The 13,691-nt window shown below is 53.9% G+C and overlaps 1 protein-coding gene across 1 annotated transcript in view; it reads right to left on the bottom strand.

Annotated features, from left to right (window-relative positions):
• MAD1L1 (mitotic arrest deficient 1 like 1) overlaps positions 1 to 13,691 on the bottom strand; it is a 288,983-nt gene that overhangs the window by 81,769 nt on the left and 193,523 nt on the right. The window contains exon 13 of the mRNA XM_029945762.1: positions 3,385 to 3,475. Within this exon, the coding sequence (XP_029801622.1) occupies positions 3,385 to 3,475 (91 nt within the window). The remainder of the gene's footprint in view (positions 1 to 3,384; positions 3,476 to 13,691) is intronic.

Here is a 13,691-nt window from a genome sequence, read left to right as displayed (position 1 = left end):
AACACAAACATGGAAGGGCACATTTGTCCCCTTCAGGGTAAGACACGGGGATGGTGGCATTATCCACCACAGGGGCAGCGGTGGGGGCCATGCTCAGCTGGCACGAGAGGTGCCTGGCTAGGTGCTCTCACCGAGTTCGCTGAAGTGGCCCGCCTGAAAGCAGGCCACGGGCAGGGTGTGGGCCACAGCCACCGCCCTCCACGGAGAGGGGGCTGATCGGAGTCAGGCCAAGGAGACCAGAGTCCTGCTGGTCTAGGCAGTTTCTGGGAAACCGAGGCCAGCACAGCAGTGCGTAGGGTGGGGCCCCGGGCAGGGAGGACCAGGGTTATGGCCAACAGCTCACCGCGAGTGTGCCCTGGGGGTCCCTGGATCCTGCAGCCACATTGAGAACACGGACTGCCCTGCTTCTGGCCAGACGTGCGGTGGTTTGCAATTGCCCAGCCTGGAAAACGCTGTATGTGTCTGACCCCTTCAGTCCCTCGAAGAGGTGTCTGTGACCCGGGTCTGCCACCCTGGGCGGCATCCACGGAGCACTCGGGGCACTGAGACGGGTGTGGGGCCCCGCCGGCTGTCCCACCCAGGCTCCCAGAGGGCCCAGCGTGGCAGGCACACACCCAGCTCTCAGCGGGGATGGGAGCTGTCTCCTCAACAGCCAGCTGTGAACTAATTACAAGAAGTCCTAACCAGTGGCTCCCTCTCCAAGCATATGTTCCCAATTAAGTCGCACCACAGCTGATTTTCATCAATCTTCTGTGAAGCGGCTATGGGGGGGGGGTCTGCACAGAACACCCTGCAGCACTGCGCTTCTGAGTGTGGACCAAAGGAGGCGGGGGAGGGAGGGGCTCATGGGGAGGCAGGGGCGATGGCACCCAGGCTCTCTGGAGCCTCCCAAGTCCCAACACAGAAAGGAAGGGGTGCAGACTCTACCATCATGATGGAGAAGGTGGGAAATGGCAAGAGGCGGACGTGAGTATCTACCGAGTGCCACGTGGCAGCGGACTTGGTGCTGCATCTCCCCAGGAACCCCATGTGGACATCGCACCCCAGTTACAAAGGCCATACCAAATGTACTGGGGACTCAGATGCAAAGCCCAACATGCCCACGGCCCCCCAGCCGAGGGACAGGACAGTGTTCTAGCCAAGGACCCCATGACACCCCCAACGTCCACACGTCCAAGTCACTTTCAGACCCACTTTGCCGTAGCCTAGACCTCAGCCAGACTTGAGTTCTGGGTCCACAAGCGTGACAACAAGAGATCCCACCTTGCCCCACCATTCCTGTCTGCCCTGCGGGGGTCAGGGGTCCAGGCTGGAGCCCTGTCTCCCTGGGTCCTCAGTAGGGCCCTGTGCTTTCTGTGAGCTGGATGTGTGCACGGTGTCTGGGTCAGAGGTGAACTGTTGCCGCCAAAGCCAGCCTCCAAACCCCCGGGGACGGTCTGCTTAGCCCTGGGGCACCGACCTTGCTTGCCCACAGCATCGCAAAACAGACCCGGGCTGGGGCAGCTGGCAGCAGGTGGGGAGCAGACCGGGGGTCCCCAGAGCTGAGGCTGGGCACCTGAGAATGGCAACTGGGCTGTCAGGGTCGAAGCCCTGCACCATGAGGGAACTGGGCTCAAAGACCTCTCCTGCTGGGTGCCCTCAGCCAACTTTCGGACCCTCCCTGAACGAATGTGTCCTGCTCAGAGGACCCGCGATGCAGAGGCCTGTGAGGCAGTGACAGTGTGGCAGCAGCTGGTGGTGGCTCTGACGGCTAAGATGACCAGTCAGGAAACAGGGATCCTGGCAGCGCCCCCAGATGCTGGCCTTCCTGACATGAGTGCCATCTGAGAGGCCCTCCTGGATTCGTGCCCGAACTGGGAACCTAGAGAGGGGGCAGCACAGACCTCCTCTTGCTGCCGTCTGGAGGCAGAGGATGGCTCCACTGTGGGTCAGCAGACCGTCCCTGGGCTAGAAGTGGGGGGAGAGAATTGGGCACCCACGAGTGGCCAAGGGGTACCCACCTAACACAGCGGCAGCATGTGGCTATCTGGAAGTCTCTGCCACCTCTGCCCCGGAGCCGTGGCACAGCTCGGGGAGCAACACCATGCTACTGCACAAGCATCTGAGCCCTCCATGAGATGGAGGCCTGTCCCTGCACGGCCCCCCTGCATGATAGAAGGCCCCCTGCACGCCTGGCCCCCACGTGATAGAAGCCTGTCTCTGCCTGGCGGCCCCCCCACCACGTGATGGAGATCTGTCCCCGCATGGTACCCACCCGTGATGGAGTCCTTTCCCCACATGGCCCCCCGGCATGACAGAGGCACATCCCCACCCATCTCGCTCCCGTGACAGAGGCCTGTCCCCACCCAGCCCCCCCTTATGATGGAGGCTTGTCCCTGCCCAGCCCCCCTGCCCCGTGATGGAGGCCTGTCCCCGCACAGGACCTCCCCACTGCTTCCCCAGGCACAGACACAGATGCCGCCTGCCCCCTGTGGGCAGGAGTCCAGCCCCTCGGCCAGGAGCAGCTCCCCTCTGGGAGAAACACTGGAGACGGGCTCATGGCGGATGCCCCACCTCCCAGGATGCAGCTGGCGAATGTCCATCAGGCACAGTGTTTGCCAGCACCTTTCCTCAGTGGCTCCGCCTACAGCATGGCAGGCTCCCCAAGAAAGGCCTGGAAGCCCAGAGGCGGGAAACAGGGACATGAATTTCAGTGGGACTCACTGTGCCTCAGCCCTGGGGGCCGGGGGAGCCATCAGCCCCGATGGCAGGCTGTGCCTGACTGAACACGTGGGAGACGCCCGCCTGCCCTGCTCTGACAGGGCCCGGTTGATGGGCCGCCCGGTTGACCTGCCAACAGCCCAGCTCTCTGTTCCAAGACTGTGGCCCAATTAGAGCGGCACGGGTCTCAGAGCTGAGCGCTGCCAGCCGTGGCTCCCGGCACCTCGCTTCATCAGACTTGTCACTTCCTCCAGCTCCAGGAATTGGTAATAAAAAAGAGATTTGATTTGCCTCTAATAGGTGTCAAGATAAAATCAATGGCCTGTCCAAAATCTGGGTAATCACAAACCTGCAGGTTTCCTGCCGAGGAGCAGTTGAGACGGGAGGATGAACATGAAAAACAACATGAAGGTGCAACCGCGTCAACAGAGCTGCGGCGGCCTGACCGCAGGCAGCAGGGCCGAGCCGGGCACACGTGAACCCCACGGAGACCAGCCACAGGCCATGGCCAGGACACCCTCCCCGCTGGGCTCCGTGACACATGCCCTGGTGTGGGGGCACGTGGTGGGGAACGGTCCCAGCTTCGTGCCACCTGGTGAAGCGAAGACGGGGAGACACCAGGAGGGCAGGGCGAGCCTGCGTGAAAAGGGGGAGCCCTGGGATTGGCCAGTGGCCAGAGCGCACCTGCAGGGTCAGCCGCTCGAGCTGCATCTCCAGCGTCTTCTTCTCTTCCTCCAGATGGCTGCGTTCCCCTTCCAGCTCCTCAACCTTCAACCTGTGAGGAGAGCCACACCATCAGGACACACGTGCCGGGGGCACACTGGGGTTCCGCTGGGGACACGTCCGCTCTGACGAGCAGGGTTCTGCCAGGGCTCTCCACAGACCCAAGTCCAGGGGAGCAGGGTGAAGGCGAGCCAGAGGCAGCACGAGTGTGGCCTGCGCGTGTCCTGTGCCCGTCGGCCCACTCCCAGGACGCATGAGCACACATCGTAGGGGACACGGAACCACGGAGTGACCTGAGAGAGCTGGAGGCTGGGCAGGGGAGCTAGGCGGGACAGCAGGCTGGAGGGGCTGTGCAGAGGCCCTCCTCCCTTGTGGGCCCGGATGCAAAGGCCAGAGGCCAACACAGGCATGTGGCAGGCTTTGGCTCACTCTAACAAAGTGCCTAGTTTTGTCTTCATTTTCAAGTTTAATTTTTGAAAAGTACTGTTTTCACATCATTTGGAAATTAGTAAGTTTGTCCAGGAAGCCGTGTCTAGCTAAGGAACAGGGCCTTTCCCCTAACCAGCTGGAATGGAAAGCTGACATTTCATAGATTATTCAGGAAGGTCTTGGCTCAAGAGCGGAGATAATTATCTCTAGGCGGAGAAGTGCTCCAGGATGGCCGAGCAAGTCACACGAGATCCGAGAGGACCATACTCTTTCCAAGAAACCTAATTGTGTCTCTGGAAAAAGCTCGGGAAGATTTATATGAATACAAAAACGTTCAGAATCAAACAAGCCAAAATTCACAATGTCTGCCAACTCTTCAAAGACCAGCACGCATTAAAATAAGCAGGAAAATATGACCATAATCAGGAAAACAGTCATTCAATCGAAACCCACCAAGAACTGCAGCATTAAGTAGCATCGAAGGGCATTAAACTGGTTACTGGAACCATCCACTGTTCAGCTCAGCCCAGGGAAGTCATGAGCAAGATGGCCCCAGCTCCTGGGGGGTGAGGCCCACAGCTGGGGACCACGAGCATGCTGGGCAGGCCCGGCACCAGGAGGGCTGAGGCCCAGAGCCCCACACTATGAGCACGCTGGGTGGACCCAACTCTGGGAGGGGTGAGGCCCAGCGCCCCACACCATGAGCACGCTGGGCAGGCTAACGCCAGAGCAGACTGCAGGAGGAAAGCCTACGCACTGGAAGACCACAGCAAAAAACAACACAAACCAACATGCAAAACAAAAACCCCAAAACAATCCACAGTAAAAGAGAGGAAAAGGGCTATTTGAGACAGACAAGACTGCCACTGAGCTGTGAGGCCGACTCCATAGAGCACAGCGCCTGCCGGTGTGGAGCCCCTGAAGGAAAGGGCAGGAGGGAGAGGAGGCCGACACTGCAAGAAAAGGTGCTGGGTCTGATGACGAGCATACACAGACCCAAGATGCTTGGCGAACCCCACCCACAAGACCTGCAGAGAAAACAGCCCCAGTGCACGAGACAATCTAAGGGCTCAAAGACAGCCACTGGTGGAAGGAAGATATGTCGCCTCCAGAGGAGCAAAGCAGCTTTCTCATCAGACACAATGCAAGCATGAAAGAGCAGAAAAAGCTTTAAAATAGTGAAATAAATTAAAAAATACCAACCCAGATCTCTCCAGTGAAAATATTCACGAACAAAAGCAAAATAAAGATGTTCTCAAACAAAACCTGCATGGACGTGTCGCCAGCAGACCCACTCCACAGGGGGCTGGGGGAAGCCCTTCCGGTAGCCAGGCGGGGACACCAGAGGGAGAGATGGGTCCATGCCAAGGAGTGGGGTGCAGTGGAACTTGTGACTTCCTGGGCGAATATATGGTTGTCAAGGACGCTTGAATTCCTAACTTAAAGGCAGCTGATGTCCGGCTGACGTCCGCTATCACGGGATCCCAGGCGTACAACAGTGGCTGCACTGTTACGGACACCAAGAAATACTCACCATGGTCAGGTCTGTCACTGCACAAAGTTACCATGGTATCGCTGGCTGCATTCCCTGAATGGACGTCACATGCTCGTGACTATTGTATCACCAGAGGTCTGTACTCTGAATCCCCCCTACCTGGCTCCCTACCCCCACCCCTCCCGACTCGATATCTACACATCTGCTTCTGCTTTGTCTCACTTGTGCTTTTTTTTTTTTTTTTTTTTTTTTTTGAGATCCCACACACTTGTGGCACTGAGATCAGATGGCACTTGTCTTTCTGACTTAGGTCACTTAGCATCATACTCTCTCTGGGGCCATCCATATCGTTGCAAATGCCAAGATCTTATCCTTTTTATGGCTGAGTCATATTCCACTATGTATATGGAACACCATGTGTTCCAGCCAAGGTATAAAGGAAGTTATCTCTTAACAAGATTAGCTTTTGAAACAAAACTAACAAAAACGCACTGGGGTCTAAGATGAAAGTACAAATAGAGCGTGTGACACACGCAACAGCGGCCAGAGGGGAAGCCAGACGATGCTGGGAGGCTGTATGGCCAGAAGGTGTAACTTCATAGCAGACAGACTGACAAGCGGAAGATGTGTACCACACACCCCACAGTAAGCCCTAAAATAACAAGGAGTGACAGCTAATAAGCAAAACGAGGAAATAAAATGAAATCACAGAACACACACATGAGTTGGAAAGAAGCCAGGACAGTGGGAGTGAGGAGAGGACGAGTACACACAGTAAGACAAGGTGAGGCCTGGCCCCACCAGCTGCCGCAGGACATGTGACCGGTCTACACAGCCGGTTAAACACAGGCCATCCACGCAGACCGAACAGCAACTCACAGTTATGTCATTCCTGACATGAACTGGCAAACGGACGTGAGGGGCTAACACCAAGGAAACCAACAGAGAAAGCTGGAGGCCCCTAGTGCCGCAGTGAATTTCAGTGCCAAGAACGGCGCCGACAAGACAACTTTGTAATGATAAGGAGGCCAAGAGGACAGAACCGTCCTGAACACTCCCGCACCAATGAGAGAGCTTCCAGAGAGATGCAGCAAACCCGGCAGAAACGCAAGGGGAAATACGCAAGCCCGTAGTCAGAGCCCGAGATTTCAACACCAGTCTCTCAATAGCTGACAGGACGATCGGCAGAAAACCCGGAAGGATGAAGTCCTCATGAACAGCATGGTCAGCCAGCTTGACCAGAGTGTCCCGTAGGAACACTGTGACCACGAGTGCAGATGCCGTGGAACCCCTCGGGGGCACGCAGTGTTGACAAACACAGATGCGGGCTGGCCCACGCAAAGGGGCTCAACCTAGTAGGAAGGATATTAGTAATGCAAAATCTCTTCTGTGACCATACTGGAACTGAGCTGGAAATCCGTACAAGAAAGATACCTGGAAAACATGATTTACAACAGCATCCAGGAACACGGAGCACGTGGGGCTCGGGACCTGTCCTCTGATAAGCATGAGGGGGTCCCCTGCGCTGACCGGCAACGATGTTGGCCCAGACACGTGGTGATCCACGCGGTCGTGGCCAGAAGGCTCACTGACTGAGATCCACTATTCCCCACGTTGTCCTGGAGACCCCACACTGAACCCATCGGGTCCCACACGTTTCTTCGTACAGAGAGTTGATTCTAAAAGTCATGTGGAAATGTCACAGGCCCAGAATGCTCAAAACAGCATTGGGGAGAAGGCTGGAGGGCTAGTGCCCAGTCTCAACAACTGTCATAAAGTCACAGCCCTTCAGCCACGTGGATGAAACACAGCAGGGCCCAGAAACAGACCCCTACACCTGGACGATGGGTTTCAACGAATATTCTACGGTAATGCAGTGTAGAAGGGATGTCTTCTTAACAATGGTGCTGGGACAGCTGGTATTCATTTTTTGTAAATCCCTAAAATCTGTATTTTGTACAATATATAAAAAACTACCTCAAAATGGAAACATAAAGCTACACAGAAGCTGAAAAATGATAAAACTGCTAAAAAGCGTAGGGGGAAACTTGTGAATCACAGCTATGGTATCCAAATCACAATAAGAGAAAAAAAACAGATAAAGATTTCTCTTTAACAGTCTTCATGAGACAATGCAATGACAGGCTGCAGAATGGGAGGGAGTATTCGCAAAGTGAATTATCTGGCAGAAGACTCGCACCCACGGTCTACAAGGACTCTCCAGACTCAGCAACAAGCAAACAATCATATAAAAAATGCACTAGAGTCTGAACAGACACTTTGCTAAACCAAATAGCAGATGACGACAGACACACGCAAAGATGCTCAATGTCGTTAGTCGTCAGGGAGACAAAATTCAAGCGACAATGTGGCGTCATGCACCTGTTAGCACTGCAAGTGAGAAAGGCTGACGGGTCAAGGGCTGGTGAGGAGACACTGGTGGCAGGGACGCTTAGTGTGCAGCCACTCTGGAGACCCGCAGACCCACAGAAAACTTGCACACGCACGCCCCAGCCCTCCCACAAGTGAGCGGTGTCCCGCCTGAGTCCCCATGAGGACTTTCTCTGTACAGAGAAACAAGGGACGCGGCACAGGCATGCAGGCACAGGAAGGCAGACACAGGAGAGCGGACACTGCAAGACTCCATTCATATGCAGCCTCCCCAAAGGCCAGCCAGCCTGCGGGCCTAAGCACAGATCCACGGTTGCCTGGGGAGGAGCAGGGCAGGGCTGCGGTTGGGTTGTTGGCACAGCGGTGTGCACGGGCAGGTGCGTGTGCAAACATCACACTATGCGCTGTGACTACATGCAGCTCGCCATATGTCAGCTATACACCAAGGAAACCGTGCAAACACCCGCTACCCCGCGCCTCCACGCTGAGCACACACTGTTCCCTGCTGGGTCGGGGCTTCTTTGAGGGACAGACCTGGAGGTGGGAGCGGACCTGCCCCAGGGGGACGTCCCCAGGGGTGTGGGGTAGGCCCGGCACCCAAGGCCACCTCCAGGAGGCCGCGTGAGGGCAGGACCCCTGCGTGTTAGGGGCAGGCTGCAGGAGAAGCCCTGTGAGGCCCCGCTAAAACAGGATGCTGTGGACTCTGAGGGCTCCTGAGCGCATGCTTTCAAGGCTAAAATCACAGAAGCACATGCACGCAGCGGCAGGCACATCAATCAAGTGGCTTGTATTCCATCCTGCTGCCAGGGAACAAACCCACAAAAGTAACACTTGTTTACACATTTTAAAACAGTCCCTCTGCTCCCCTATCCTCCCCTCCTGGCCAGCCGCTCCCTTGCTGAGGGAGAGAATGAGGGTTCAAAGGCTCAGAGGGCCGCTTCCCCTTCAGATGCTCTAAGGGTCTGGAAACTGACTGGCTCCAAGGGCCTTAGACAAAAAGGGTGCTGTGTAAACCACACGACATCCCAGATCACTTCTGGAGGAGACTGGCCGATCAAAGCAAGGTGTGTGTGTATGCACGTCTGCGCACGCGCTAGGACAAGGTAGCTATTCATTGTTTTCGCTGAACTAAAAGAAAGAGTAGCAGTGGGGGAGGGGTGCCAGTGGTCAGGCCCCCGGCTGGCCTGGAGAGGGAACAGCCAGTGGCCCTGGAGGGCAGCTGGAAAAGCATCTGGTCCACGACGTACCACCCAGGTTGAGCGCCCACTGACCCCATACCCAACGTTCTGCTGCTACTTCCTCCATGACGGGCCCTGACAGTCCACTCAGGACTGGGCCACCATACTGTCAGCGCCCAGCCTGTGTTTCCAGCACGGAGTCAGTGACGGGCTCCCACAGGCATCGAGGACCACATCTGCAGACAACAGGTGTCCCTCAGCAGGAGGCTTGGGCACAAAGAGGGTGACAGCCCAGTTGTGTGCTCAGGCACACAAGTCAGGGGTGTCCTGCTATGGACTGAATGTCTGTGTCCCCACATTCTCCCATCGAGGCCCTAAGCCCTGTGTGATGGGACGTGCACGGACCTAGGGTTAGGTGAAGTCACGAGAGTGGGACCCTGTGACAGGCTTAGTGTGCTTGTGAGAGAGAAACCTTGGGAGCTTGTGCACGCTGTCTGCCTGTCGAGAGCACTCAGCAGGAAGGTGGGGTCTGCAGCCACACATCCTCCAGCAACAACCTCGTGGCACTGTGACCTCACACTCACAGCCTCCAGCCAGAGAACGCAAATGTCTGTTGCTCACGCAGTCCAGGCTGGGGCCTCTGCTGTGGTGGCCCGGGCACAGAGGCACATGTGGTCCTTAGGGTGGGGGCCCTGAGACAAGTCCCTGACTGTGGGGACACGGCTTTGGAGCTGGCGCTGGGCAGAGGCCGTGGGGAGCTCAGCCGAATTGCATTCTTGCATCTTGTGGAAGGCAATGCCAGCATGCACTGGTCAGTGGAGGAAATTCCTAAGCCGAGTGCGGAAAGAGTCACCTACGATCCGATGCAACAAAGGACATATGTCTGGAAGGAAGTACCAGCATTACGGGTCCCTGGTCTCCTGGGACAGGAGGGCCGCAACTCTGTGCTCTCTCTTCCTCCCTTGAGCCCAGAACCTAGGTCTCCCTACGAGACGCATCAGACACGTCCAGCCTGGAGACCGTCCACAGCCACCTGACCAGTGCTGCCAAGGTCATGACAAAGAGAGACAGGATGCTGCCCGGGAGTGGGGGCGGCAGGGGCGATTGAAACCAAGGTGGGGCCTGGGCGGGACGTCACTGGGCAAAGGAATGCCAGCGATGGATGACGTCACATGCTCACAGCAAGTGCGCCCCAGTAGTGGAACATGCCGGTGATGAGGCAACACAGGCAAAGTGGGGCGCTGTCCCGTCCTTGTGAGCTTCCTGCAAATCAAACTTATTCCAGGGGTGCCTGGGCGGTTCAGCTGGTTGAGCATCCAACTTTGGCTCAGGTCATGATCTCATGGTTTGTGAGTTCAGGCCCTGCATCAGGCTCTGTGCTGTCAGTGTCTTCAGATTTGTGCATCAGTCGACTTCAGATTTGTTCCCTCCCTCTCTCTCTCTGCCCCCCCCAAATAAATAAATAAACTTAAAAAAATAAACTTAATCCAAAATGAACAGCTGGCAAGAGAGAAGGTTATGATATCTCCCTGGACACGATGCTTACTCTGTTTCTCACTTCCCTCATCCATACAATTGGGACAATAATAGTGCAAACTATTTACTTACAGTTTGTTTTAAGAATTCAATGTGTCAGTGCATGTGAAGTATTTAAAGCCCTGCTTGGGCAGGTGGTAAGGGCTCAGGAAAGGAAGAAAAACAAAACGGATGGACAGAATGAAGAAGGGAGCACGTCGAAGGAGCCGCGTGCAGGAGGCCTGGGGCAGAAGACCAGACAACTGCCCACCGGGAAGGGGCTGGGCCACAAACATAGGGGCGCGCCTCTGACAAACGTGGTCCCAGAACACTGCTATAAAGCAAATGTCACAATAGAGCACATCAAGTGAATTCTTCGGTTTCCCAGTGCACACAAATGCTATGTTCACAATACATTGCAGCCTGCTCAGTAAGCGGCCACATCGGCGCCACAAAAGCGCACAGGCTTTAATTAAAAATACTTTATTGCTAAACATGCTCGCCATCCTCTCAGCTTCAGTGATCGCCAACCATACTAGACGTAATAATGAAACAGGCCCAACCTCTGCAGGAATTACCAACATGTGACACACCCGTGGAGCAAACGCACACCATTAGTTCGCCAAGACACAGCCACGCTCCCTGTACTTGCTCCGAGAAGCAGGGCTACGCCAGGCACAAAGCACGAGTGCGGCTGGAGATGGTGACAGGCGCTACCCAGGCTGAGCAGGAGCGTCTGCCGAGGAGACCACAGGGAACTGGTATAAGGCACGAACCAACAACAGAATCCTTCTCGGGGATGGACCACATGTCAGGCACTTACCAAACTTAACAAATTTTGAAAACGTGGGAGTATACACACTACAATCCCAGACCATAAGGGAATGAAACCAGATGCCAGTAACACAACAGGAAAATGCCCAGACATCTGAAAATCTAACAAAACACTTCAAAACAATACGGTGTTTTGTGAAATGACTGAGACTGTGAAATACATTTACCCGAACGAAATGAGAACACAGCACACGGAAATGCGGGACGCAGCAGAAGCAGTGCTCAGAGCAAACTTTGTAGCCATGAATGGTTATGTTATAAAACAAGATCTCAAATCAATAATTGAAGCCTCCACCTCCAGAAACTAGGAAGAAAGAAAGAAAACAGACCTGGGGCGAGTAGAAGGAAAGATATATACAGAGCAGAAATCAATGAGACTGAAAACAGAAAAGCAAAGAGAAATCAGAGAAACCAAACACCAGTTCGGTGAAGAAGCCAATTAAATAGTGAACGTCTGTCCAGCAAGGCTGGCAAAGATGAGAAAATGGGAGGACACAAAGTAATAACGTCAGGAAAGAGAGCTTCCCACTGTGGATCCTGCAGACAGAAAGGGAACTGTGGACAGCTCCACACACGGAACCTGACAACGTACATGGAATGCACCAATTCCACAATCTACCCCAATTCTCCGAGATAAATTACATAGCCTGGCGATTTCTGACTAGTGGAGAGATGACAACAGGGCACCTGGATGGCTCCGTCAGTTAAGTGTCTGACTCTTCATTTGGCTCAGGTCATTATCTCCATGGTTTGTGAATCGGAGCCCTGCATTAACAGTGTAGAGCCTGCTTAGGATTTTCTCTCTTCCCCTCTCTCTGCCCTTCCCCTGTTCTCTCTCTTGAAATAAATAAAAATATTTTTAAAGAAATAATTAAAAGAAACTGTACACAACAGAAACATGCAGACTTAGATGGTTTTCCTGGGTGCTGTTAAAAAAGAAATAATGCTAAATCCACACAACCCTTCCAGAAAACAAAAGAGAACTGAATGCTTAATGACTCATTTCACAAGGTCAGTATCATGGTGATAAAAACCAGACAAGAACAGTGAAAGAACGCTATAAGGCCAGTATCCCTTATAAGTAAGAACACAAAAATCATCAACAAGAAATGAGGAAGTTGTAATATGTAAAAAAGACAGGATGTTATGGGTGCCTGGGTGGCTCAGTCAGTTGGGTGATCTACTCTTGATTTAGGCTCAGATCATGATCCCAGGGTAACGGGATCGAGCCCCATGCTGGGCTCAGTGTGAAGTGTGGAGCCTGCTAAAGATTCTCTGTCTCTGTCTCTAAAGTACAAAAAAAAAAAAAAGGTTAAAAAGGACAACACATTACAACCAAGGAGAGGCTACCTCAGGCTGGTTCAATACTGAAAAATAAATCAATATAATCTGCCATGTTGACAGTGTAAAGAAAAAAAATCGCATGATCATAGCAATCCATTCAAGGAAAAAGAAAGAACTTGAAAAAAGTCAGTATCCACTCATTGCAAATCAAGACCAGAAGTGAGCATTTACGTCCTGATAAAAGATACCTACAAAAAGGGCGCCCGGGGGCTCAGTCAGTGAAGCATCCGACTTCGGTTCAGGTCATGATCTTGCAGCTCCTAGATGCGAGCCCTGAGTCAGGCTCTGTGCTGACGGCTAGGAGCCTGAAGTCTGCTTCAGATTCTGTTTCTCCCCCACTCTCTCCCCTCCCCTGCTCATGCTTTGTCTCTGTCTGTGGTGTCATTGCTGTTTTAACCTTGTCCAAAGATAACACTGTGTCGTAGACCTGTACCCTGGTGGACAAGTGCCCTGCTCTCCTCCTGCTACTCCACCAGCCACGACACCGTGCACCCTTCCGTGTGGTCCTCATGTCTCTGCAGGATGGCATGTTCTAACCCCTCGTGGACGGTTTCTGGAGCTCTGCAGGCTAATGCAGACAGGGCACAAGGTGCAGGGCCTGGCCCACAGAAGGCACCGAGTCCATGTGAGCTGCTTTGAGCTCGATTATCGCCATCACCACAGCCAGGAGCCATCGTCACGTTACAAACCACAGCACATCTGAGCCCTAGACGCAACCAGACTTCCACAGTCTAAACACTGTCGGGCTTCAGACACCCAGAAAAGGCCCCTGCATGTGTGTCAAGACGTGAGTGACAATGCACAGGGGTGTCCATCGTGGTTTGTTCTTAATGGCTGAAGATTTGAAACAACTCAAGCTCCAAAAGCAGGTTAATCAAATATATTTTGGAACAAACTATCTGTTAATATTTCCAGAGACTGTAAAAACATGGGAAAGCGTCATGTCACCAAGTGGAGAAACACGGTCTGAATGAGGCGCTTCACCGTTTATACAACACAAGTGAATGGAAAAAACAGCAAGACTCAAGGTGAAGCTGGTGGCTCCAACAGAGACATGTGAGTACAGTCTCCCCAAATCTTAC

This window comes from Suricata suricatta, chromosome 8 (genome assembly GCF_006229205.1).
Source record: "Suricata suricatta isolate VVHF042 chromosome 8, meerkat_22Aug2017_6uvM2_HiC, whole genome shotgun sequence".
Taxonomy (NCBI): Eukaryota; Metazoa; Chordata; class Mammalia; order Carnivora; family Herpestidae; genus Suricata; species Suricata suricatta.
The sequence above is the reverse complement of the archived record's forward strand: the minus strand, read 5'-3'. Positions and strand labels throughout refer to the sequence as shown.